General features: G+C 50.4%; 2 protein-coding genes across 7 annotated transcripts in view; one reads left to right on the forward strand and one right to left on the reverse strand.

Moving 5' to 3' along the window:
- The window catches only part of FAM120B (family with sequence similarity 120 member B), a 51,894-nt gene extending 46,681 nt beyond the window's left edge, over positions 1 to 5,213 (reverse strand). For 4 of the 6 annotated variants that reach the window (XM_068403356.1, XM_068403328.1, XM_068403364.1 and 1 more), the window contains exons 1-2: positions 5,186 to 5,213; positions 576 to 1,624 (exon numbers count right to left, since the gene is read on the reverse strand). In XM_068403356.1, the coding sequence (XP_068259457.1) occupies positions 576 to 1,598 (1,023 nt within the window). In that variant the 5' untranslated portion in view covers positions 1,599 to 1,624; positions 5,186 to 5,213. Of the gene's footprint in view, positions 1 to 575; positions 1,625 to 2,107; positions 2,162 to 3,482; positions 3,656 to 5,185 lie in introns of those variants that run through there. The other 2 variants (XM_068403336.1, XM_068403347.1) reach the window with 2 other exon arrangements.
- A 7,343-nt stretch (positions 5,214 to 12,556) lies between these two features.
- DLL1 (delta like canonical Notch ligand 1) lies at positions 12,557 to 20,319 on the forward strand. The gene is made up of 11 exons (XM_068395986.1): positions 12,557 to 12,616; positions 12,836 to 13,147; positions 13,394 to 13,454; positions 13,720 to 13,977; positions 16,426 to 16,486; positions 16,967 to 17,097; positions 17,240 to 17,409; positions 17,548 to 17,764; positions 18,487 to 19,279; positions 19,397 to 19,511; positions 19,902 to 20,319. Exons 1-11 carry the CDS (start codon positions 12,557 to 12,559, stop codon positions 19,905 to 19,907), a joined length of 2,184 nt encoding a protein of 727 aa, XP_068252087.1. The 3' UTR covers positions 19,908 to 20,319.
- The last annotated feature ends 5,657 nt before the right edge of the window (positions 20,320 to 25,976 follow it).

Genomic DNA, 25,976 nt, shown 5'->3' on the forward strand with positions numbered 1-25,976 from the left:
GTGAAACTTGCTAGTGCAGCCCTGCCCTTTAAGGATTAACAAGCCACTCAAACTGCTTTTCATTCATTCAGGGACAATGAATCTGAAGGATAATTAACCTGATCCAAAAATCACGAAACACAGATTTATAGGAAGTTTTCTCACCTCCTCCACAAGAGCAATTACAACTTTTGCATTCTTAGCACAGCTCCCGTTGGTACCTTGACTGCATGTGCCAGGCACAGCCAGGCAGACCACTTAACTAACTGTAGCTGACCTATGGGTTCTCAAAGCAAAAAGCAAGTCCTGCAACACATGGGAAGTACATCTCTAGACCCAGTTATAGGCCTATACAGGAGCTGCTCCCCATTATTTGACCTGCCTGATGCTTCAAAAAGAGAGGAACTGCTTTCAATTAAACATGCTGCATCTGCCCTCACTGCGATGCATGTAATAGTCCTAACCATGGCTGTACTTAACAGACAAAAGGTTTTGCTCAAGGAAATTTAAATCAATAGGTTTGGTGTACTCATTACTAACTTCCACTAAGTAGTCATGTCAATGAAGTGACCATTAAGCCTTAAAAAACAAGGTACCTGAAAGATTTCCTTATCTTGACACAGGGCTGCTGTTTGTTGTTCAAGGGGGAACATCCGGCAATTTGTTATGTTGCGAGGAATCCATGGAGACTGCTGCCCGGGCAAAAGATAGGACTCCACTCCTCTGTGAAGTAATGTCTTGTCTGATCCCAAAGGTAGCATCTCTTCCAAGTGTTTCAGGCTGCTGTACGAGCATGGAACTTTTGAGATATAATTTGCTACAGCCAGAAGTACGTTTGTTCTCCTGTTGTAGCTGTTATTCTTGTGGGGACTGGTGACTAAACATTTATGCCAAAAGCCTTCCAACAAGCTTTCTGGAACAACATCATTGCCAAGCAAGCAAGCAAAGAGAGGGAGGTGTGTCAAACTAAGACCCAACGCACGGCAAAGATCTTCTCGAGAGTACATAACTGTGACCAGTCTGTCCAAACGGAGCTTCTCAATGGAAAAGTAGGGGCATGTATTATAGATGAGGTAGTCACTATCTTGCCCGAGAATTCCTATGCAGTTATGTTGCAAACCATATGCAGCCACCTCAAAGTCTGCCTCTTGCAATGTGCATACTGTTTTTTGACCAAGCGACTTCAGGGCAAAACGTGTAAAAGTAGGCAAAGCTGAAGGAACAATGAACATTTCTCTCCCTGGTTGCTTCCTGTGAGTCTTGATAAAGTGAAATATTCTGGCTATATCCTTGTTATTCTTCAACCTCCGTTTGATCCACTCATCTCTCTTTTTCTCTTCTACCACCCCGTCGAAGTAAAACACCAGCTGGATACCAGCTGCCATAAAAGCTTTAATAAAATCCTCTAAATTAGCAAGGTACTCCCGCCACTGGCCACCGCACACCCAGGATTCTGGTGTGTACCAGTATCTAACGCAACACATGGCATCTACTACAATAACAGGTGGCAAATCAGGATGATTGATGCGATGTTTTTCTGCCATCTCTCTCAGATCTACTGTTCTGCATGCATCAGGGCAAACTCTGGCCACAAATCCCTGCAAACCTTTAATGCCCATGGCTGATCTCTGAAACTCACAGCAATCTGAAAGAAGAAAAATAAAAACAACATTCTAAAATGCAACACTAAGAAACATAATGAAATTCTATAATCAAGAAAAAAACAGCTTGGAAACCGAACAGATATTTTTCTGCTTTTGCTAATAGCTTGTTCTCTTGTCCTGTCCTTGAAAGAGTTTGAACCAGTTTTCTTCCCATCAGCAAACTGGACATAAGCGCCCATTCACTTTGCCTTCCACTTCTGCTTTTTATATCAGTGAAAAGTGTAAATATCAAAAGGTTTTCATAAATATGACTTTAAAAAATTCAGATTAATAGCGTAAAATATAGAAAAGTACGCATTCCTAGAAAAACAAGTATAGATGTAATTAAAAGCTTTATAATATCTTAGCTGACAGTGTACAACACAGGAATTAGTGGCTTGATTTTCACAGTAAAAGTATACGAACGTTTTTAATTGCAGTCAAGAGAAAAAAATACCGAGTAACTTTCGAAATCAGTCTTGTACCTTGATTGTGCAAATGGCTCAGTTACCATCTGAGTTTATAGACAGTAGACCATTCATACGGCACCAGTTGCAATACTTCTAGTTCTGCAATGGTTTTGGTAGTATCAGTTCTGCTTTGAAGCAGAAATTCAATCCATTTTACCATACTGTCATCTGAAGACATAATTTTCAAGACCTGTTTAAAGATTTAGAGGTTTACCTATACTTTGTGAATCTACAAGTCTGACTATCATTAAAGGTGAAATTTATATATTAAATGGGATTTCTAACACGCATAGCAATTTTGAATCAATCTATTTTAAAAGACACATATGCAATCATTAGCTAGAAATTAAATAATTAAAAATGGAATAAGCCTATTTTCAGTTTAGGAAATACCAAAAGATTAAAGAAGAGAGTCTCTGAGTTCGGTGGCAGAACCTAATAGCATGCCAAATCAACCGATTTACATGTTCTGTAGAGAGAGAGTTGTGGAATAAAATTAAAACTGTTGATGACTTCCATTTTTATTTCTAGAAATCTCAATGCAAAGAAGACAGGCACAGCTCCTATGTTAGATGTGCTCTTTCATCTACTACACCATCAATTTCCTCTACTACAGCACCATTTTGTTTTAAAGAACCTTCCAATGAAAAACAGAGCTAACAAGCTCCATCAAGCTTTGCTTCTTTATTCTCAGAAAATCTATTTTGCTTTTATTTTTATTTTACTCTTAAGTCAAATCCTTTCCCAGCTAAACAGTGAAGATATTCACTACGTTTTAATTAAACAGGTATAATTTTTCCTGTTTTTCACACTGCTGATTTCTGACATTTCAGTTACAGACTGTCTCAGGAGTGTTACATTACAATATACATGCTTATGGTACACAAAAAATAAAAAAGCAAGTTGAATTCACAAAAGTATTGTGAATTGATAGCTTTTAAAGGTATTCCTGAGTCCTCAGAGTTTAAATATCTAATACCTTCCAGATACAGTTCTGAATACCATCCTCTTTAATCACAGAATCATAGAATGGTTTGGGTTGGAAGGGACCTTTAAAGGCTATCTAGTCCAACCCCCCTGCAATAAGCAGGGACATCTTCAACTAGATCAGGTTGCTCAGAGCCCCATCCAGCCTGACCTCGAGTGTTTCCAGGGATGGGGCATCTACCACCTCTATGGGCAACCTCCTCTGGTGTTTCACCATCCTCATCGTAAAAAAATTTCTTCCTTATATAATGCAATATGAAATACACACAAAATAAAAGCTGAGACCATACAGTACACCTCATTGTTATAAAACCAGAAATAAATGTGTATGAATCTACTTCATTGCTGCATATGGACACAAGGTAGAGCACTGCTTTCTCTATGATGCTACTTCTTGTGTTACCTGGGTGCCTGTAAGACTCCAGCCATTTGCTTCTCCAGGAAAGTTGCACCTCTGATTCCAAACAGTTCCAGCACTGGTATGTTATAGGTTTTTATTACTTTCCATGGAGATCTAGCAATGGGTGTGAAGGTCTTCCTCTTTCAGTCACTAACACATGCAGTCAGACTAAATGATCTGAGGTCACTACAAAGATGCCGTTATGCCATGGCAGGTCTTACTTCTGCAAAAATGCATTGCGGACAAGCAAGTTTTAGTTATGATTTAGTACAGACTCTGTCCTTAGTGCCCATGCACCTACGGCAAGAAGTATGATAAACAACTTACTAGCTATACTGTACTGTAATAAATGGACAGAAATATTTTCCCACCTCCTCAACACCTGTATTTGAAGCTCTCCTCTTGCCTAACAATTTAAGCACGTCTATGACAGATTATCAGAAAAATTTCCATTACCAGTACTAGTTTAGCTTAATCGATAGAAAGTTCACACCCAAACACATAAGCAAGCACCTTGGCCACTACTAGCATTTTAATATTACTATCAAACACATTCGTTGAAAGCATAATAAAAAATAGAGAGTTTATATTCTGTCAACTATCCTGTTTCACAACTAAACAGAAACAGTCATGTTAAGCAAATCACTCTCTAATCCATCACAGTAGCAGAAAAGAGAACAAGTAAAATCTGACTTGAGAAGTACTTTCATCGGAGGCACCTCAATAGTTGGCAGAATTAGGACCAAAATGTTTTATGTCATAATGCTAAGTTTCCCAAGAGTGGAAAACACACACATTCTGTGCAAGAGATGAACAGTTTAAGGCTGGATGCTTATTTCTAATGTTACTTGTGTGAAATGGAGATCTCAGGTTACCATAGGATCTCAACTGCACTACTATGCATGAATCTGCAGGGGAAAAAAAAAAGTTTTCTCCACAAACGGAAATAATCAAAAATGTTCCCCCCCTCCCAGTTTTATTACAGACACAAAAATTCAGAGACATGACCTCTACAACTGCTGATGATACCAACAAAGTTCATCTTGTCAGCAAGCAACTACCACGATACAAGTTTTATTACACCCATAGGAACGCGCGGCATTGCAAAGGGTTGTGAGCAGAAATGTCCACAATAACCACTCCAGCCCTCACGGGAGCCCTCCAGCCGAGGCCCACAGCGCAAGGGATGAGGAGCAAAGTCCTCCACTTCTGACCTGCAGCAGCGCACAGACAGGCTGCCCACAGAGGTAGTGGAGTCACCATCTCTGGATGTGTTTAAGAAAAGACTGGACGTGGCACTTAGTGCCATGGTCTAATTGACACGGTGGTGTCAGGGGAATGGTTGGACTCGATGATCCCTGAGGTCTCTTCCAACCTGATTGATTCTGTGATTCTGTGCCTTCAAGAGCCTGAGCCTGAGCCTGTTCCAGAGGCACTGCAGCGGAAGGCTGCGGGCAGGCAGGTGAAGGGCCGGCGGCACCTGCCCGCCGCTGTGGGGAGGGCCGGGGCCTGCCCCGGGAGAGCTGCGAGGGCCCTGCGTCCAGATCCGGAAGGGCCGAGCCCCTCCCTCACAGGCCGTGCGGCACCCGGGCCACGCTGCCAGCGGGAACCAGGGCTCCAGTCGCTCTCGCTCCCGACAACCCGCCCCCGCGCAGTGTGTCGGTTAAACGGCCGCCCGCCCCTCCCAACGGCCCCCCAGCACTGACCTGAGCCTGCGCTTCCGCTTCCCGTGGGGGCGGTGCCGCGCATGCGCGCGGCGGCTGGGGCGGGCGGGCCCGAGGGGATGGGGCCGCCGGCGTTGCGGTGCCTGCTCGCTCCCCGCCCTGCCCCCTGGTAGTGCCGTCCCTGGCCGCCCTGCCGGGGACAGCCGGCTGCAGCGGGCCGCTTCGCATGACAGCGGCGGGGGGCGAGGGGGTGCCGGGCTGGTTTGAACCGCGGCAGTCCCCGCTCGCGGCCTGGTGTCCCTCGGCTTTGTACGGCCACAATGGGGCCGGAGGGGCCATTGTGCCCCCGAACAAACCCAGCCGGGACATGGGGGGATGAAAGCGTCGCGCACTGAAATTGCTTGAAAACCCCCGAGTCGTACATCGGAGATTTATGTTGCCCCGTGGCTGCGCGGCCTGCTGAGCGGCGCTGGCCCCCGGTAAACAAAGCGGCCCGCGGCAGCCCGGCGGGCGGCTCTAGCAGGGACCCGGCCCGGCGCGAGGAGCAGGCCGGGTTTGCTTGGCTTTGCTGGTCACTGGCCAGTGCAGGGGAGCCCCTGTTTCCCCGGGGAATAACGGGCCTGGCGGCAGACGTGCCAGGAGTGTGACCCGCTTCCACCCCGCCGGCAACAGGTGGGGACCTGGATAACTTAACATCTTTTCAGGGAGCAAAGAGGGACATGAGGGAGCTGATGGGAGGATTGGATCAGATGTTATTGCCAGTGAAAAATTAAACAGAGCGGTGCTCTGAGGAGCACAGATTAATATATTTGGTGACTCTGTGTGCACAAAGCCTCACCATTGTAGCCGTGCCTGAATGCCTGTGAATAGGATGGAGCATATGCGGCCTGTCACCGCAGGTGCCCACATCTGTTCGTCTCCGGGCAGATGCTCTCAGAAAAGGAGAGAGCATTTCCGAAAGCTCAGGCCCTCCCCATCCATACCCATCCTCTCTCTCATAATCACCTTCTGCAGAGGAGTTTCTGCCACCTTCTCCCTCCTCCCCCCCACCTTCCCTGCACAGAGATGTGGAAAGAAATAAAAATGATGCAAATCGGAAGTGGCTTGGAAAGCCCTCTCAGCATACGATCAAACTGTTCCCCCCCGCCTCCAAATTTATTAGCAGCAGGTTTTGCGCTGCAGCGAGTGCACAATGCACAAGATGTGCACGTCGTGCGAAGGGGGCTGCAGGCCACAGGGGAACAGAAAAACCCTTCATGCATGAAACGCAGTACAGTGCAGCGGCACGCTGGGCTGGCTGTCACAGGGGAACTATGGTCTGTGCAGCCACTGTCTGGAGTGGTAGTTTGCAGCTACTGTTTAGACTTCTGTCTTAAGATGATAATTAATAAAACTGGGGAAAACAGAAGAGAGGGTTTCCCTATGAGAACTGGTGAACACAACGAATATTGCTACTGAAGTTGGTAGCAGAAGGGAATCTTTCCAGCCGTCCAGTGAGATCTCATAGCCAGAAAGCAAAACATTTTTCTGAGAAGTGCCGTCATGTTTTTTATCACATGTACGTGATCCGAGCCCAATCGCTTGCCCTCCCTGCCAAGACAAGCCAGGCCTCAGCGCTGCACGGGGTTACACCGGGCGTGCCTGATGGCGCGGATGGGGTGCTGGGGCGCAGAGTAAATCTCAGGATCACAGGGTATTTTGGGTGGGAAGGGACCTCAAAAGGCCATCTAGTACAAACGCAACCTGTGGATTCTAGCGTGGCGAAGATCGTGAGTGTCCTTGGAGTTACAGGGTGGCAAAAAGCCGGTTCTCCAAACGCGGGACTAAGCTGCTCCCCGGAGGGGTGTGGGCAGTGAGACCGTTTGAATCGCTATGTCCTGGAGCAGAGATCGGGGGAGGCAGCGGGACCCGACCGGCCCGGGGCACTCACGGGAAGTTTCGGGGGAGTGTGCTGTCCCGGACTTGGGGGAGCCCGAGGGCCTGGGGGAGCGCACGGCGCGGGGAAGCCTCCTTCCCCCAGGCTCCTGGTGTCCCCTCGTCCCCGGGGGGCCCCGCGGCTCTGCCCCCCGGGAGGACGGTGCACGCCCTCGAAGGGCTACGCAGCCCTTCACCTTTTCTGCTTTGGGAGCAACCACAGCTCACGCACACGAGTGACCAATTTTGTCCCTCGTAGTTTCCCACAAGCAAAATCCCATCAGGAAGCAAGCCAGGGAGCAAACCCAAACAAACAAGTAGCGCAGGGGAGCGGGGCGGGGGGGTCTTGCTTTCTCCTCGTGTGCAATCAGTAAAACACATATAGGGGCCACTTCGGGATTTGCCCAGGGAAGGGTTGGAGAGCAGCTGGCTGCGGTAATCTCCTCGGGAGACAAAGGAATGCCCCGTCGGTCCCAGGATCACAGGTAAACACACAACCATTGTCATGAAAATGAGGGGCTAGGATAGGGCCGGAGCAGATGATTTGCGATTTGAAAAAGGGGGCTGGGGGGGAGGGAAGGCCCAGAGCTGCTTATCTATCATCTGTCCTCGCTGTGTGCCAGCTGAGCCACGCGACTGCCCTTTCTTATTCTAATCAGCACATGCCTTTGCAACTTCGGGCTAACCTACACGCTAAACTTCTTAATCCCCCTCCCCGCACACGGCAAGGGCGGCGGAGCGCCCCTCCGGCCCTGCGCCCACCCGCCTAGGGCCGGGGCCGCAGGCAGCGCCAGCACCCCGGTCACGCCACCGAGCCCGGGGCCGGTGGGGGAGCCAGAGCCCCGGCCCGGCGGCACCCGGCCGGCCCTCCCATCGCCTCCGCTCCCATCCCGCCTGGCCCGGCCCGGCCCGGCCCGGCCCGGGTGGGACAGATGAAGGGGGCGTGCGAAGAGGGCTGCGGCGGGGGAGCAGCCGCGCACACATACCTCCCTGGGCTATAAACCTAATTAAAATATTATGCACACTCGGCTACACATAGCTCCACACGTACACGTCCCTCCGCCGCCGAACCGTTCGCCATATGCCCGGAGCCCTCCGTCCCGGGAAAAAACAGGGTTGCGCGCCAGCGATGGCAGCGCGTCGCCCTAATTAACAGCCCCCCCCGCCTTTGAAGTGACTTTTCCCATAATCTGGCTCCCTTAGAAATAAAAGCTGCGGCTGTTGGGGAGCTCTCGGCAGCGGGACCGTAAATCCTCGCCGGGGCAGGAGCGGGGGCCCGGCGCTGAGGGAAGGGTATCAATTAGGGGTAGGGGGGGGGAGCACAATACCCCACCAGCCCCAGCGAGCTGCTGGCAGGCGGGGCGGCCCGCCGCGTCCCGGCCGTGCGGGGTCACCGCGCCCGCCCCCCGGGGGTCCCGCCGCCGACTCACCCCGGCGGGGGGGCGCGGCCGGGCAGGGCGTCGGGCGGGACCGGCCGGGGGTCCCCGGCAGTGGGGGCCGGCGGGCGGCGGCGGTGCGCGGGCGCGGTTAACACCGCGGGGATGGCGGGGGGGTGGGGGGTGCGGGGGGCGAGCGCGGTGCGGAGACACGCGGTTGGGAGCGAAAAAGCGCCATTTGGTTGGGAGCAGATGGCTGGCTGGGGGGCTGATCGCGTCTAAAGGCGTGTCATCCCCCTTCAGCGAGAATCCCTAAGGGCTCCCCTTGTCTTCGAAATCAATGAAAATTAAAGTGCAGAGAATGGATGAATAGTTAGACCTCGAGTCCCTCCTTTGTTCGCTTCAGCTACTGGTGGGCAGGAGTTAAACTACAACAGCCTCCTATAGAAACACTTAAGTTAAACAGTCTCCCCGTTAGCCCAGCATCTGAAAGAGAGAGGGAGAGGGGGGAAAAAAGCAGAAAAAGGAGCTTTCTGCTTGATTTCCCCAATACAGAATCGCGTGGCATAAATTAAGCCGGAGAAGAATGAGCGCCGTGGGCAGGATCCTGCCGGCTCTCACGGCGCCTTTCAGTCACGCTCAGCAGCGGTAATCGAGAAATCTGTGCCACGTCAATTTAACAAATGCCCGGTACCGAAGGGGGGTTGTTAAGGATTTGGGGGCAAGTTTTTTCGGGTCTTTTTTTTTTTTTTTCTTTCCCTAGGTTAAAGCCCACGCGCGTGTAACTTTTTATTTCCAGTTTTTTTAAGCAAGGGGATGCTAATGGACCAACTTTCTCTCGTAGATTAATAAAAGATCCGCGGTGATACATCACTTTTCGCCTCCGCCGACGGGCTACCCTCAAATTTCATATTACCCCCGCCCCACTCGCTTGGTAAACCCGGTACGAAGTGCAGTTCCCCCCCCACTTTCCCGGGGATAACGCCGCAGCAAAGTTTGCGAAGCAGCGGCAAGCCACTTGAAAAGATGTTGACGCTAGGTGGCAAAAGTAACGTACGGTTGAACCCGGCGGTGCTGCGGGGCGCGCACCCCCGCTCCCCGCCCCGCTCCCCGCTGCAGAGGCCGGGCACCGCGGAGGCGGGCGGCCCCTCCGCTGGGGACCCGCCGCCCGCTCCGCTCCGCTCCCTCCCGGGCCGCCCTCCCTGCGCCCTCGCACGGTGCCTGCGGGATGTCTTCTCCCCTCTCTGCCCAGATACAACACCGGGGTAAAAAAACCCCAAACATTCCTGTACATTTAATCTTTCGCTTAGGCGTCGAGGGGCGGGGAGAGGGGAGAAGAAGAGTACCTGGACATAGGTGGCTCGTTCGGCCAAAATTAGGTGTAAAGGACACACACGTAGAGTGGCGAAACGTTGCAAAAGTCTGGATGCTTCTTTAAGTACCGAGGGTACCTGCCTGGGTTTGGGGTAGCTGCCACAAACCCTCAGGAAATGGACGTGGGGAGCTACAGTCCTGGAACAGTCAAGAAGAGCTGGGCTGAATGAACTCATTAGTGATTTTCTTTTAATTAGTATTACCCAATGCTTTTACTCTTAAAGAAGTCTTTAAGATTTTTTTTTTCTAGCACATTGTAAGATAATTTGTAATCAAGACACTGTTTCAATGAAAGTCACTTTTTGCCATGCAAATGCACGTTTCAACCCAATAAAGTCGCCATAATAAGGCTTTTAGCACGGCATACCTACAGTGAGGTTATTGTAGCCAAATCCTCTCCTTTCGCACACAAGCTTAATCTGTGCTGAAATGATCTGTTACAATTAAAATGACATTTACAGAGACAGTTACACCTTGCATCCTAATGAATCCGCCTGCGCCTACCGAAGGTGTTTAAACAGAGGGCCCGAACGATGCGGAAAACCCCGCTTCGAGTGACATGCCAGAGTCGCCCTCCAACTTTCATCCCCCACTTCCATCCATCATTAAGAAACTGCTCAAATGATAATCATCTCTATCCCTCTTTCACCTCACCAGTAAACTCCTTTTCATGTTTTTAAGATCAAAACTAAAGTTCTAGTGTCTCATGGATATGTAAAAAAATAATAAGGTGACGGTTGGTGTAAAGTTGAGGTTGGTTTGGTGGTAGGGGGTTTGCTTTTTATTTATTTTTTTTTTTTTTACGGAGGGGGAAGTGCTGGAAGGGATTTCTTTAAAAAATGTGCGGACATTGTTGTAGAGGCAGTAGCGTGCGCCGAGGGGAGCTCTTTCTCTCCCTCGCATTGTGCAGGGAGCAGGTGCTGTCTACATTACCATACAGCTGAGAGCACAAAGAGCTAACTGATTCAGCCCTCACACAATAACAAACGGCCTTAATGACAGCCACGCGAACGACACACACCAAACTCACTTTTTACTAAGCTGAAGGAGGAAAAAAAAGACAGAGAGAGAGAGAGAGAGGGAGAGGTTGCTGGTGATGATGATAATCATAGAGGGGTGCGGGACGCGGGCGGGCGGGTGGCTCTCTCCGGCAGCGGTGGCAGCGGGGACGGGGCCCGCGGAGCCCCGCAGGCGGGTCCCCTCCACGGGTCCCTTCCGCGAACCCGCCCGCGCCCTCCCCCGCCGCCGGGACCCCCGGGGACCCCCCTTCCCTCCGCCGGCGGGGTGAGCACTGTGAGCGGAGCCAAGGGAAGAGCAAGCCCGGGCTCGGTGCGTGCAAATTCATCTCCCGCCCCCCCCGCCCCAATGATGCCGGTTATGCCAAGGGAAATGCGGTGTGAATTTCAAGGGATCAGGTTCCCCGTGTTGTGGCTCGCTGGCTCCCACCTCCCTCGTCCCTTTAAAGCCGAAGATGCCCCTTGGAAGTGGTCACGATCACCGAGTTACTTTTTGGGGGCACGGCGGTTGCTTTGCACGTTTCAAGAGGTAATTACAGCCCGCCGTCCCCGCGGTTGTTTTCTCGCCGGAGCGTGTTGCGCTGCCTCTCTCCGGTGCAGAGGGGGTGTTACGCTCACCCCGGAGCAGAAGGGGGATTCTTGCGGTTACCAAATTTGCAGGAATGTAAATGAGCACGTTTTGTGAGCGCGGAGGGGAGGGGGAGGAGGGTTGCACATTTTACAGCTCACTGACCATTTGGCGATCCATTGAGAGGAGGGTTTGGAAAAGTGGTTCCTTTGTGACAGCTCTAGCCAGATTGGGGGGCTGCTCATTTGCATCTCATTAAGCATGCAGGCGGCCGGCGGGATATAAGGGAGGCAGGCGCCCAAGGAGAGGCAGATCCTTAGCGCTTTACCCTCGGAGAGAGCCGAGCAGCGGCGCAGAGCAGAGCGGAGCAGGCACCCCCCCCCCCAACCCCGTAGGAGCACACCCGGACACGCTCAGTGCGCCGCTATTGAGACACGAGCTTATTTTTGTTGGCTGGGATTCCTCTAAAAACAAAAGTAAGACCACAACAAGGAAAGAGAGCTTCGCTTCTTTTGGGGGAAAAAAAAAGAAGAAAAAGAAAAAAAGGGGATCAAGGCTCCGACGTGACCTGCTGCCTGCCGCCGCTGCCGTTTGACACCCACCAGCCCCGACGTGCGCAGGGCGAGCGCAGCCGCGCAGAGCCGCGCAGAGCGGCTCCCGCATCTCACCGCACCGGGAATTATCGCCTCTGCTGCCGCATCCGCCGCTGCCTCTGCAGGGATTGCCAGATCGCCGATTTTTAATCTTCCTTGGGAAGCCTTTTCTCTGCCTCTGTTGGGAATTAAGTTGCTTTTATTTTTTTATTTTTTTATTTTTTTATTTTTTTATTTTTTTCTTCCTGGAGAAAAGGAGGAGCACCGTGGATTGGGAAAGAAAAAGAGTTTAGCAGATTAATCTTAAACTTTTTTTTTTCCTTTCTTTTTCTTTTGCCATCCGAAAGAGCTGTCAGTCGCCGACAGGCTACACCTAGAGGTATCGACAGAGGGAAAAAAAAGTCAGAGACACTCCTCAAAGGAGACCGTGACACTTAACTCTTCCAGCTCTGCTGGGCCGAGCGGCTTTGGCCGCTGTGTTTTTCCCTTCCCCCGAGAGACACTTTCCCCTTTCCCCTCTGACGAGAAGACAAGGGGGAGGAAAACGAGGGCACCAGAGCTGCTCCTCCAAAATGGGAGGTCGGTTCCTGCTAACGCTCGCCCTCCTCTCGGTGCTGCTGAGCCGCTGCCAGGTAAGTAAGTGCCCGCGGGGCCGGGGGCAGAAATACCAGTCCCGGCACCGGGGGGTTCCGCGGGGGTGCCGAGGACTGTAGCTGCCTATTGCAGGCGGGAGAAGCGGGGAGGGGCGTCGGGGAGGGGGGTGTCGGTCCCGCTGATGCCCGGTGGGGCTGGGGTCGGACCGGGGCGGCGGGCTGCTCGGCGGGCTGACGGCCGCTGTCCCCGCCCCGCAGGTCGGCTGCTCCGGGGTCTTCGAGCTGAAGCTGCAGGAGTTTGTCAATAAGAAGGGGCTGCTCAGCAACCGCAACTGCTGCCGCGGGGGCGGCCCCGGCGGCGGCGGGCTGCAGCAGTGCGACTGCAAGACCTTCTTCCGCGTCTGCCTCAAGCACTACCAGGCCAGCGTCTCCCCCGAGCCGCCCTGCACCTACGGCAGCGCCATCACCCCCGTCCTCGGCGCCAACTCCTTCAGCGTCCCCGACGGCGCGGGCGGCGCCGACCCCGCCTTCAGCAACCCCATCCGCTTCCCCTTCGGCTTCACCTGGCCTGTGAGTGCGGGGGCGGCGCGGGATGGGGGGGGGGCCACATCCCATCCCATCCCATCCCATCCCATCCCATCCCATCCCACACATCTGGGCCACCCCTGCTGGACGAGCACCTTTCCTAGGGGCCACCGATGACCCGGGGGTGTCTGGGGGGGACTGATAACTCCTGGGGGGCTGGGGGTGCTGCCCCCTGGCCCTGCCTGCTCTCATGCTCTCCCGGTGGGTTGTCTCTGCTCCTTCTTTCCCCAGGGCACCTTCTCGCTCATCATTGAGGCTTTGCATACGGATTCTCCTGACGACCTCACCACAGGTAACAGTCAGAAACAGACTCTTCCCGGAATAAACCCAGCGGCCCCACTCCGCCCCTCTCTCTGTGGTGTGCAGCACGTTCCCCCATCTCAACCCTGCTCCTCTTCAGGAGACCATAGGAAGAGGGACCAACCTGTTGGCACGCAGCCCTGTCATCCTGCCCCTGCGGTTCCCCTCCCACCAGAGACCCCCAGTTGAGCATCTTCCTATGCCTTTGCCTGCTTCAGGCTGCCCTAATCATGCCTCTCCTCTCCACTTTCACACAGAAAACCCCGAGCGCCTCATCAGCCGCCTGGCCACCCAGAGGCACTTGGCGGTGGGTGAAGAGTGGTCCCAGGACCTGCACAGTAGCGGCCGCACTGACCTCAAGTACTCCTATCGCTTTGTGTGCGACGAGCACTACTACGGAGAAGGCTGCTCTGTCTTCTGCCGCCCCCGGGACGATGCCTTTGGTCACTTCACTTGTGGAGAGCGTGGCGAGAAAGTCTGCAACCCAGGCTGGAAAGGCCAGTACTGCACTGAACGTGAGTGTCCACCTTCTTGTCTCCCCCAGTGCCGGTTGCAGCAGTGTCCCCTGAACTCTTGGGGGGGGAGAGGGGGGGTTCTCTGACATCAGACCCCACAGGAGAGGGGGAACAAAGCTACAGTGGGTGGAGGTCTGGTGCTGTGTGCAGGGCTTACTGGTGTGGGGACAGGAGGTCCTCAGCATTGCCACAGAAAGTTAATGCAGACAACCCCTTCTCACACTAATAAAATGTCAATGCCAACATTAAACTCTTGCTTATTTGCTGTAGACATCAATTCTGATAGCAAAATGTTCAGCTGTTGCTTGAGGACTTATTAAAATATATCAGGACTGCTTTTTATACCTAGCCACCCCTTCAACCATGGTACACTGATATCATAACCTACAGGGTACGTGGCTTCAGGAGAGGGAGCTAGTCTTTGGCAACATCCATGCGGCAGGCCTGTTGGTAGGCTTGTTGTGGTCTGATGTCTTGCTGCCTTGTATTGAGAAAAGTACTGGGAGGTCCAAGATATCCTCTGTGGCCTCTAGACTGTACATTTCTCATTTGGGGTACTCATAAACTGCCACTAACAGAGACTGTTGCACCTGGAGCCACAAGAACATTCAACTTCTTTCCCATCTCTCTTCTATGCCATTGCCATGATCATTACTACTAATAAAGTAGTGAGGGACATGAGTTTTAAAGTACACCTGAGCTTGAAGTTGTTGAGGAATGTGGTGTGTTGATACAGCAGAAAAAGCTGGGACAGTAAGCAGATCACAGAGAGGATAGTCAGGGATGTCACATACCTGCAGCTTTGGACAAGATTGCCGCCCTTTGTAGATACATAGCAGTGTACACCCAAACATGCACACAGAGCTCCTGCTGCAGCATGTGATGGCATTCTCTGTTTATGTGTATGCACGGATCTGAAGTATGCTGGCAGATGACATACTGGGCGAGTGCTCCTCTCCTGTCATCAAAGGGCCAGGCGGCAGGGAGAAAACAGTTACAGTCTGTAAAGCAGCCTCTTGGTTTTCTTCTTATTGTGTTTTTGTTTTTCTTAAAGCCCACCTACACTGTGGTCTCAGCTGAGCTGCTATCAAACGAGCCCAGATTGGTTATTCACACTGTTGGTGACTGGAGGGATGCTTTTAGCAGTTCATGGTACAATGTTGCAGAATAAACAGCAGGCAGAGGGGCTGGCATTTCCTTTGATAGTGCTTTAAATAGGAACTACAACCTTTCCCATGATCAAAAGTGCCTGGCCCAGTTGTGTCAAGGGGTGGGGAAAAAGGAAGCGTTTTGATAATAAGCTCTTTCGGGGCTGTCAGCACTTTTGGATGCCTGTATGTCGCTGCTCTTCCCATAGCAAAGTAGAAGGCTGTGAGTCTTTCTTGACTCGTTACGTATGCTCTTCGCTCTGCTTTCCCTCTCAGAAAAAACCAGCTTAATACAGCGACGCAAACCTACTAGGCAGGGGAGATGTGTTTACATGTGCATGCAAAAAAGAATGTTTTGCCGTTAGCGAGCGGAGCTGCCAGTCGCAGATTGCTTCCCGTCGCCTTGCCCCCGGCTCCATTCTTTCCAACTTGGAGGCGATCTGATTATCAGTGCCGATTCTTTCTTTCTTACCCCCCCCTTCCCCTCGCATGCCATTGTCTCCGGCTGGCTTTGTTGAATTAAAACTTTGCAGTGCCTGCTTAATGAGTTCCATAACCAGGCAAAGTAATGAGCAGAAGTCCCTTTTTTCCCTTCCCTCATCCTCCCTCCCGCTGGCCCGCTTACCTCTTTTACCAGGGCTGTACCCACCCGCCCGCCCCTTTTCAGAGCGGGGCGGAGGGGGGGGAAGGAGGGAGGAAGAACTTTAGGCTTATTTATTTGAATAAGAAGAAAAAAAAAAGTTTTTTTTTGCAGCGAAATCACGCGCGTGCCATAGATTAGCTGTGGGCAGGGATAGGCTGCCCGGCCGCCGGCCCCATTGGCTCCGGGGCCGGGGTATTGTTGCAGTGGGGCAGCTGCTGGGAGAGAATAGACAATAGAGCAGCTGTCTTGCACTGGCACCCTGCACACCAGCTGTCCACTCTTATCTGCACACACACTTTCGGGGGATATTAAGAGGTGGAGCTGTGTGCATAGAATTGGAAAAAAGGACTTCTGACCCTCACTGGGAAGGGAAGGGGGGTGAGGGGCTGTGGGGAAGGGAGCAATTGTGAGCCCTCTTTTGTCTGTGTGCAACTGTATTAAGAAGAATGCTCATCCCTGGTGATAAGTAAAGTGCCCAGTTACGGGGCGAGATCAATACTCCTGCAGACACCAGAGATTAACTCAGCTGTGCTTAACTGCCCCGACCTAGTAAAAAGGGCTCGCTCCCCTCTTGCAAGGTGCTCTTGGGATCAGACTTGTAAAAGGGAGGTGTTCAGCCCTGGTGCTGATGTCTCTCTCTGCTTGGTTTGTTTACAGCGATTTGTTTGCCTGGATGCGATGAGCAACATGGCTTTTGCGACAAACCTGGGGAATGCAAGTAAGTTTTCCACTCCCCTCCTGCTCCCTTCTTTGTCTCTAACGTTGATGCTCTGGTGTTAAGCCAGCCATTGGTAATTTGAAGGGTGGGTTTAAATGCCTTTCTTCATATTAGATGGTAATTTGAGAAAACCAGGTGATGCCAGATCAAAGTATTAATCTACAAGTCAAACATCAGTGCCATTAATATTAACCTAATGAGTTTACAGTGCTGTGTGTAAGGTTTAGTTGTTTGTTATTAGAGCAAACAAATTAACTACCTGGAACCATGGCTCTATCTAAGGAAGTGGAAGAAATAGCTGGGACCGATGAAAGCTGATGCTACAGTTGGACTCGGTGACTTTCTCACATGAAGGATCACTGAGGGCTTTTAGGAAACTTGATCACTGGCATCAGTGTGTTTGCAGAGTTTGCGATAAGGTTTCCAACCGTGAGAAGTCTAAATCTGACGAGACTTTGTTGTTGGGTTTTTTTTTTTCAGATGCAGAGTGGGTTGGCAGGGGCGATATTGTGATGAGTGCATCCGATACCCAGGCTGCCTTCATGGTACCTGTCAGCAGCCGTGGCAGTGCAACTGCCAGGAAGGCTGGGGTGGCCTTTTCTGCAACCAGGGTGAGTTCTCAGTCCTTGCCAGAGAGTCTGTTTTAAAACGCAGAAAGCAAGCGGCTATTTCCAGCTCACCCACCCTGTGCTAGCCTTGCAAAGTAGCAAGGGTCTTGACTGTCCTCTTTTTTTAAAAAAAAATCTTTTACAGACCTGAACTACTGCACCCACCACAAGCCCTGCAAGAACGGTGCCACATGCACCAACACTGGTCAGGGGAGCTACACTTGTTCTTGCCGACCCGGATACACAGGCTCCAACTGTGAGATTGAAATCAATGAATGTGACGCCAACCCTTGCAAGAATGGTGGAAGCTGCACTGTAAGTTTGAGTTGCTTGTGCCATCTGAAACCCCAAGAGAGGAGTTAATGTCAGTTTTACTGATTTTCAAAATCCCTTTTTGGATTTCAAAGCAACTTCAGATAAATATTTTGACCATTTCTCATTTATTCCCCCCAGGATCTCGAGAACAGCTATTCCTGCACCTGCCCCCCGGGCTTCTATGGCAAAAACTGTGAGCTGAGCGCAATGACTTGTGCTGACGGTCCATGCTTCAATGGTGGGCGATGCACCGACAACCCTGATGGGGGATACAGCTGCCGCTGCCCACTGGGTTATTCTGGGTTCAACTGTGAAAAGAAAATCGATTACTGCAGTTCCAGCCCTTGTGCTAATGGTAAGGCCAAACATGCTACAATGACCTTCTAAAAGGAGACCATCCAGTTACTTTGGCTTCTGGTCTGGAGTTCATAACAAGGCCCACTGATCAATCATGGTTCATGTCATGTCAATAGTTGACTTGGTGGAGGAACTGTGCTTAAAAAGTAATGGTGTGGCTTGGACCACTGTTGCAGATCGCATTTTCTCAAGGGTTGATGGTGGCTAGGTAACTTGGCCTGAAGCTTCATGCATAAAAATGTGAAGGATTATACTTGCAAATGTTTTCCAATGACTCTTTGAGGTCTGTGGATGCAAAACGCCATAGAAGTGCTAAATATTATTATTTGTTGTCTGGTAACAGTAATCTTCCTGTTTTGATTAAACTAGTGAAGACTTTCTTCACTGCAGTCCTCCTCATTCATTGCCACTCAAACTCCGTAACATGAGATTGTGGTGTTAACCTGATCTGGACTAGAGTTTTTGTCCAAGCTGAGTGAAATGTTAAAAAGGAAATAGGATGGAGAATGAAAAATAGATCTGATTAACAAATATCTTCCTTCAAAAAACCCCATACTTTCTATGGTGGATCAGACTTGGCAAAGGTTGAGCTAACCTCTCAAAAAGAAAGCTTTTTTCAGCTGCCGGTTGTGAAGGTTGGTCACCCTGAGAGCAGCAGGTGGGAGGCTGTTGGGTATGGCTGCCCACCACTCAGCGCTCATCCCCCTTGATGTCTTGCAGGAGCCCAGTGCGTTGACCTGGGGAACTCTTACATATGCCAGTGCCAGGCTGGCTTCACTGGGAGACACTGTGATGATAACGTGGACGACTGTGCCTCCTTTCCCTGCGTCAACGGAGGGACCTGCCAGGATGGCATCAATGACTATTCCTGCACCTGCCCCCCGGGGTACAATGGGAAGAACTGCAGCACCCCGGTGAGCAGGTGCGAACACAACCCCTGTCACAACGGGGCCACCTGCCACGAGAGAAACAACCGCTACGTCTGTGAGTGTGCCCGGGGGTACGGCGGGCTCAACTGCCAATTTTTGCTCCCCGAGCCACCTCAGGGACCAGTCATTGTTGACTTCACCGAGAAGTACACAGAAGGCCAGAACACCCAGTTCCCCTGGGTTGCTGTTTGCGCCGGGATTATTCTGGTCCTCATGCTGCTGCTGGGGTGTGCTGCTGTGGTCGTTTGTGTCAGGCTTAGAGTGCAGAAGAGGCACCACCAACCTGATGCTTGCAGGAGTGAGACTGAGACCATGAACAACCTGGCGAACTGCCAACGCGAGAAGGACATTTCCATAAGTGTCATTGGTGCCACTCAGATTAAAAACACGAATAAGAAAGTAGACTTTCACAGCGATAACTCTGATAAAAATGGCTACAAAGTCAGATACCCGTCAGTGGATTACAATTTGGTGCATGAACTCAAGAACGAGGACTCTGTTAAAGAGGAGCACAGCAAATGTGAAGCCAAGTGTGAAACGTATGATTCAGAGGCAGAGGAGAAAAGTGCAGTACAACTAAAGAGGTATCTCACACATCTGAGCGCGGGGGGCAGCTTGACTCTGAAGGGGGTGTGTGTGTCTCATAGGTAGCATTAAGCAACAGCCATTTGACCCGTGTTGTCTCTTTTTGTCTTCAATAGTGATACTTCTGAAAGAAAACGACCAGATTCAGTATATTCCACTTCAAAGGACACAAAGTACCAGTCGGTGTACGTCATATCAGAAGAGAAAGACGAGTGCATCATAGCAACTGAGGTTAGTATACTGCCTGGCAGGTGGAACAGCAGAGAAAAGTCTCGGTGCGCAACCCTCGTCTAACACACATCAGGGCAGCTAAACTCTTTTCCATGGTGCCACAGCGTTTTGCACCTGTTGAAATCCAGACAGCTTGAGTTTGTCGTGTTGTGGGTGATGTAAATGCAAGCTCAGTGACTTGCTACTGTGGATGTTACAGGTATGATGACTTTTGCAGACAAGGGTACAATGATAGTGCGGTTGTGGTCTGCTCACCTATCCCTTAGTGTGCTTCATGCAAAGCCCGTTCTTACCTGGTGTAAAGAGAGTCCTGACCCTCTGCAGCCTTACAGCCGCCTTCTTACTTTCCATTAACCTCTTCTGATCTCTGCTCCTGTTTTCTCTCACCAGGTGTAAACCAGAGGCGATACGACAAGGTGGTTGTTCAGAACAATTTCAGAGGAGACGTGCCCCGATGAATGCTGCTGAAAGAGGAATGGGAGATAGATTCCTTCACTGACTGCTGCTGAGAAACTAAATTCAGGCTTGAGCTGGTTCTCTACTGAAGTTAGCAAAGTGACTGCAAAATAAAGAAACAAGATGGACACCAGGCAAGGGTCTGTGTTCAAGGACTACTGTTGCACTGCCTTTTATGAATTTTATCATTGCACTATGGTCAGTTGCTTTTCTATATATATTTAAATGAATGGACTTAATTACTACATAAGAAGCATGCACTGCCTGAAGTGTATATTTTGGATTCTTATGAGCCAGTCTTTTCTTGAATTAGAGACACAAACACTGCCTTTATTGTCTTTTTTGATACTAAAATGTGTTTTTACTAGGTGAGAAAAAGTGTGTTATTTTTTTGAATCTGTAAAAATATTTTCATGATAATTGTAAAGCTTGAGTATTTTGTGATGTTCATTTTTTTATAATTTAATTTTTTTGGTAAATATGTACAAAGGCACTTCGGGTCTATGTGACTATATTTTTTTGTATATAAATGTATTTATGGAATATTGTGCAAATGTTATTTGAGTTTTTTTACCATTTTGTTAATGAAGAAATTCATTTTAAAAATATTTTTCCAAAATAAATATTATTAATGATAACCAGAGTGCCATGTTCATTCCATAACTGATGACGAACTGACTGAACCTTTCAACCAGGCATCTGACAGGCTTCTTTAGACTCATGGGTGGATGGGATAGGGCCAAGACCTATCACAAAGACTGGGGAACAACTTGTTCTGTGTAGGGCCCCCCCCGCTTTCCCCTCCTAGCCTTCTGAACTGTTGACCCCGCAGTTGTGTTCACTCTTACCCCAAAGGCAAATGTCTGTCAAAACCTTGAGTAATGTTTGCTCAGTCATGTTGGGCTGTGTATATATAAACACATTCGGCATCACTTCCCAAGGAACAGGAACACAAGCGTGCTCCATTGCAATCCAGACGCTTGTCGTGACTTGCTCAGGTCTTCACCTCTCCTCGAACACCTGCCTGGAGCCTAGGGAAGTTTGGGACACCCAGGACATGCTGGCGAGGGTCCCCTAGCTCAGGTCCTTGGTGTTCACCCATGGAATGTGAGCTCCCCCAGTCACACACCCTTCCCTCCCTGGGAAAGGGTGACACTGAACTGGCTGATGACCACACCTCTCCTGGCTATGATACCTGTCTGAAGTATTAGTTGCACCTTTGGTTTCCACGCTGCCTCTGGTGCCTGCTGCCTTCATATTGGGGCAGGGTGTGACCCCATCCCCTGGCTTGGCTCTGAACATTCAGGCAATTTCCCCAATTTAGTTTGCCCTAACTAGCTATCCTTCAGGTAGTGCTGCGTGTTAATTAGCAGAGGCCCTTCTGAAACAGGAAAAAAAGGAATATCTAGGAAATAATTTCCTTTTTGCTCCATTAAAGCTGAACACCAATCATTGTGGGCCACCTCCTGCAGCTTCGGGGAGCTGATGAAAATCCTTTGTTCCCATTCACTTCAGGGGAGGAGGATGCTATCCTAAACACAGAGTGGGATATCAGATACAAGCAAGCAATTATTGCAGCTGGTGGTCTATAACTATAAGGTGTATATGTGCTCCCCTTGTTTTAATGTACCAAAGTACATAGAATCATAGAATTGGTTTGGTTGGAAAGAACCTTTAAGATCACCAAGTCCAACCATCAACCTAGCACTGCCAAGTCCACAACTAAACCATGTCCCTAAGCACCACATCTACATGTCTTTTAAATACCTCCAGGGATGGTGACTCCACCACTTCCCTGGGCAGCCTGTTCCAATGTTTGATAATCCTTTCCGTGATGAAAATGAACCACTGGAAATGTACTTTGGTGTGAGGTCAATGGAAAACTCAAGCTGACTGCAGGAGCTTGTCTGTCTACAAGGCCTTCTTGCTAAGCCAAACCTTACCAACTCACTTCTCATGAAGGGACCCAACGGGGTCATCCTCTTCATTTATCCCAAAGTGCCATTTTAGGGAAAGATTTCATGAGGAGAGTGATGTGAGGTATCAAAAACCATCCTGTCTGAACAGCATTTTCCATCTGAGCAGTAACATAACAACCTGCCACTAACCGGTCAATGCATCATATATTAAACAAGGCACGACAGTGTGTATGGCAGCAGGTGCTCAGAGCAACATAATGTCACAGGTTATGTTATGTTATACTATCAAACAAGCGAGCCTTGGTAGGTTTTATTTCCATCTCTATCGCTGATTTGCTCTTCAACCTTGGGCAAATCACTTTATTTCTCTCTGTTTCCTCTTCTTCCCAAGCTTTTTGGAGCAGGCTTGTCTCTTACGATGTACTGTACTTTGCACAGTCAGTGCCATGGTCTCAGTTGGGCCCTCTTAATGCTGCTTCTGTAGAAACAGCAGTAACAAATGGAAGGTCATTGATGGCCGAGTGCCTCTACAAAGTCAGGTCTTTAGTGCTACAGCAAGTACTACTTTAATATGATGTCAGGTAAAGGTCTGGAAAAGCACACAGCTCCTTGGTCTTGTAAAGCGGCACAGCATTGGTATCTACCTAACTTTGCTTAAAAATAAAACAGCTTTGGAAAGCTCCGTTTGTCCAAGTGTGCTAATTACCAGAAGTGCTGAGCTTGGTGAGCAATGGAAACTGTACTGTGGAAAAAGAGAAGGGCACAGTCTTGTCCTTCTGAAGCACCTTCTGAAATGATGGCTGTGTAGATGAGCCCAACAGCTTTTCCGTTTCTGTCTTGAGCAGGGTTGAGGCTACTGCCACACATAGCATTTATTTCTTGTACAGGATTACTAAGTCCCCCAAACCTGAGTGTGTGTGTATACAGGGGCTCTTGATGACCAGAGCAGGTTGAAGCATGTGGTGTGGAGCACTGGATCCATGCTCCTCACCTTTAGTACCTGGGCCTTTCTGGGGAAAAAAATGGATGATCTGGGCAGGGGGTAGGTCGCACATACGTTTTCTTGAGAGAGAGAGGGCGGCCCATGCAGGTGTCGAGCTGTGCGTGCAGGTGGTGCACGCCGCGGGCAGTGAAGGTGCCTGCCTGCCTTGGCCCTGCCAGGGCAGCGCTTGCCCAAGGACGGGAGCTCTTCTGACAAAAAGCGGCAGGAACATCCCTGTCAGCAGGGTCTCCGAAAGGCCTCCTCGTTCTAAAATGAGAGGAGAGCCTGCCTGGGGAGGCCGTTTAGCCGGGACAGCTGAGAATTCGGGGCCTGATCCAAAGCCCATTATAATGAATGGAAAGGCTCCAATGAGCTGCAGGGACACATGGCACCGTTCCCCTCCTGACACAGCACATCCTTGGCTCTCCCCGGGGAAGCTGCATGTACCAATGCAGCGCGTGTCCCTGCGAGTGGGGGATGCGAAAGCTCATGGCTGGTCTAGCCAGGTCTGGCCCCCAGAGCGGCTCGTCCCACCGGTGCCAGCCCACGCGCTGTGTCAGGACCTTGGGGGCCTGGGGTTCCTCCTCAGGCTGTCACTGTGGCACCGTCCCTTCATGCCCCCACCTCGACCTGCAACATCTCCTCCCCTCTGCTCTGCAGTGGCCAGGGAGGGCTTGGCCTTGTTTGGTGCCAGGTCTCAGCAGGGTGGCTGGCGAGGGCACCCCTCAGCCCATGCCTCTGCCTGCAAACTTGTTTCACTGTGGCAAGTGGCATTTGCAGGGTTGGCATGGACAGGACATGCCAGGAACTTAGAGGCACTGCAACAGCAGGAGATACTAGCTGCAGGGAGGTTTCAGCTGCCCTGTTTGTGGAAGGGGACTTTTTAAGTGAGGTGTGTCACAGCTTTTGAAATGTAGGAAGCTTTGGGTTCAGACAGCATGTTTAGGTTTAATTGCAAGACACAGGTTTATAAATGGCTTTAAATTGATATTTGTGCTTACTTTGTACACAGTGCAGGAGGACAGCTTGGGTGTCAGGAAACTTGGGTACTATTCCTGGCTCCACCACAGACCTGATGTGTAACCTTGGGAGAGGAAGGATGGTCTTGTGGTCAGGGCACTGGGGAGGGACTCAGGAGGGCCCCCTTCTATTTCCAGTGCTCCCTCCAGACTTCCTGTGCAACCTTGGATCTGTATCACTTAATCTTTCCAGGGCCTTAGGAAAATGGGGGCCTCCTGGTTGTGCTAACAGGGAGAAGGTCAGTTGTGCCTGTGAGAGGATACCGCAGTGGTGGGGAATGTTAAAATACCCTCCAAGGCGGGTAAGGCTATTTCCTATCTCTGCATGTCAGAGTGCTTGTCTGCGAGGTGGCGAGCTATTTTTGCAAAGCGCTTTCAGATGCTTGCATGGAATAAAGACCCCTATCACAATTGAAACATCCATCATCTCAGAGGGGATACGCAAACCCTGCACTGGCAGCAAGGAGACGAACTGGCAGCGGGGGAGGGAGGCAGCTGCGGTGGTATAAATGTCTGCGCAGTGTGCGGAGGGGGGGATGTGATGCAGCTTGTGTGCCCATGGCCCAGAAAAGATGCCACACACAGCAGTGTTATAGTGGGGGGCCACAGTTACCTCAGCCTCCTCTCACAGATCAGCACCTGCAACCAAGGTCTGTAGCCAGCTCTCTGCTGTAGCAGGCTCTCTGCCAGCAAAAATATTTTGCAGGTAGAAATACACATTAAACTTGGCTCGGGACTATGAGGGACAAGGAGGGTAACTGCAGAAGTGACACAGATGGGAATTCTCCACTGGCAGATCCTGGGAAACCTCCCTATTCTTATGGCCTAACATCCAAAGTCATATATTTCAAAGAAAATGACCTGAGAACTACTTCTAGGCCAAATCCCAAACTGAGCAGCAATCTCTCATGATGCCTGCCATCTACTTGTGTCAGATGAATGGGGAGCCTCTCCGTTCCCTTCCCTCCTCGGGAGCCACTTTTTTTCACCTGGCTGTTAAGACCTGGCTTTCTGCCTGTGTCTCTGCTACCTACTGTGCAAGTCAAGGAAATCAAGAGCCTGGCCAGAAAAGACCCGATGTGCAATATGAGGCAGATTTTCAGATGCAACATGAGGCCTGCTGTTGTGAAAATGTGACGGCTGATCCTGCTGCTCGCAATGAGGCAGAAGTGAGCGACAGACTCACTGTTGTGCGGGGGCTGTTGCCTGGTCAGCGGGGCAGGGAGGCAGGGGAGATGAGGCTGGAGGTCACAGCATCCTTGTGACAGGTTGGCTTTTTTCTTAGGAAGAAACATGCCTGGTCTTTTTTCTTGCTGCTGCTGCCTTATCTCCTGCACCAATAAATTCAACACTGCTGGGGCTGCTCTCTGGCCCTGCAAGCCTGTCGGTATGGATCGGTCTGCATCCATAGTGTTAAACTGTCTTATTCTCCCAAACCGACAGCTTACCTCCACACTGCTGTTGGGGATGGTTCCTGCTTTGTGCCTAGGAACAGCCTGGGATACTGCTAACAGCGGGGGCAAAAGCATGGCAGGGACCACTGTAGCAATGCAATGATACAGATCATTGCGCTCCAGAGCCCCCAAGCTGTTTAATTTCCCAGCCCAGGTGTATCCAGAGCATCTTAGTGCCATGTTCAGGAATGCCTTACTCCTTGGCATAGATGAGGAACGCCGTGTGTCAGCTGTAACCTCACAGGGGTAACTGTGAGGATCAGTGCAGAGTTATGTCACCTGCTAGGGGCAACTATATAAACTGGCATTGCTTACTTTAAAGCCTGCTCTATGCATGGTTTATGTATGACCAAGGTGATTTTTTTCATTGTGTAAAACTACTACCACCTGAACAGCCAGTGTGCATGCAGCTACATTGAAAGAAGGGTCACGTACATCCGTGCAGATACCTTCCCTTCCCTTGTTTATTTATCTAAACTGCACTAGTAAAAGCAACTTTATACCACTGTGTTGTCCAGAGCATGTCTGTATGACTATAAAGACACAGGTATAATTCAGAAAATACATGGCTGTTCGGACAAGGCTTGAGCGCTTACAGCTGCGCAGGCTCAGGACTGCTGGTTAGTGCATGTTTC

Source organism: Nyctibius grandis, chromosome 1, assembly GCF_013368605.1.
Source record: "Nyctibius grandis isolate bNycGra1 chromosome 1, bNycGra1.pri, whole genome shotgun sequence".
In the NCBI taxonomy this organism is placed as follows: domain Eukaryota; kingdom Metazoa; phylum Chordata; class Aves; order Nyctibiiformes; family Nyctibiidae; genus Nyctibius; species Nyctibius grandis.

Bases quoted from the DNA above. Each gene is read 5' to 3' on its own strand.
- DLL1 (XM_068395986.1), top strand. From the start codon at position 12,557: ATGGGAGGTCGGTTCCTGCTAACGCTCGCCCTCCTCTCGGTGCTGCTG. The intron at 12,617-12,835 runs GTAAGTAAGTGC...CCCGCCCCGCAG, and splicing joins TGCTGCTGAGCCGCTGCCAG to GTCGGCTGCTCCGGGGTCTT. The intron at 13,978-16,425 runs GTGAGTGTCCAC...GTTTGTTTACAG, and splicing joins AGGCCAGTACTGCACTGAAC to CGATTTGTTTGCCTGGATGC.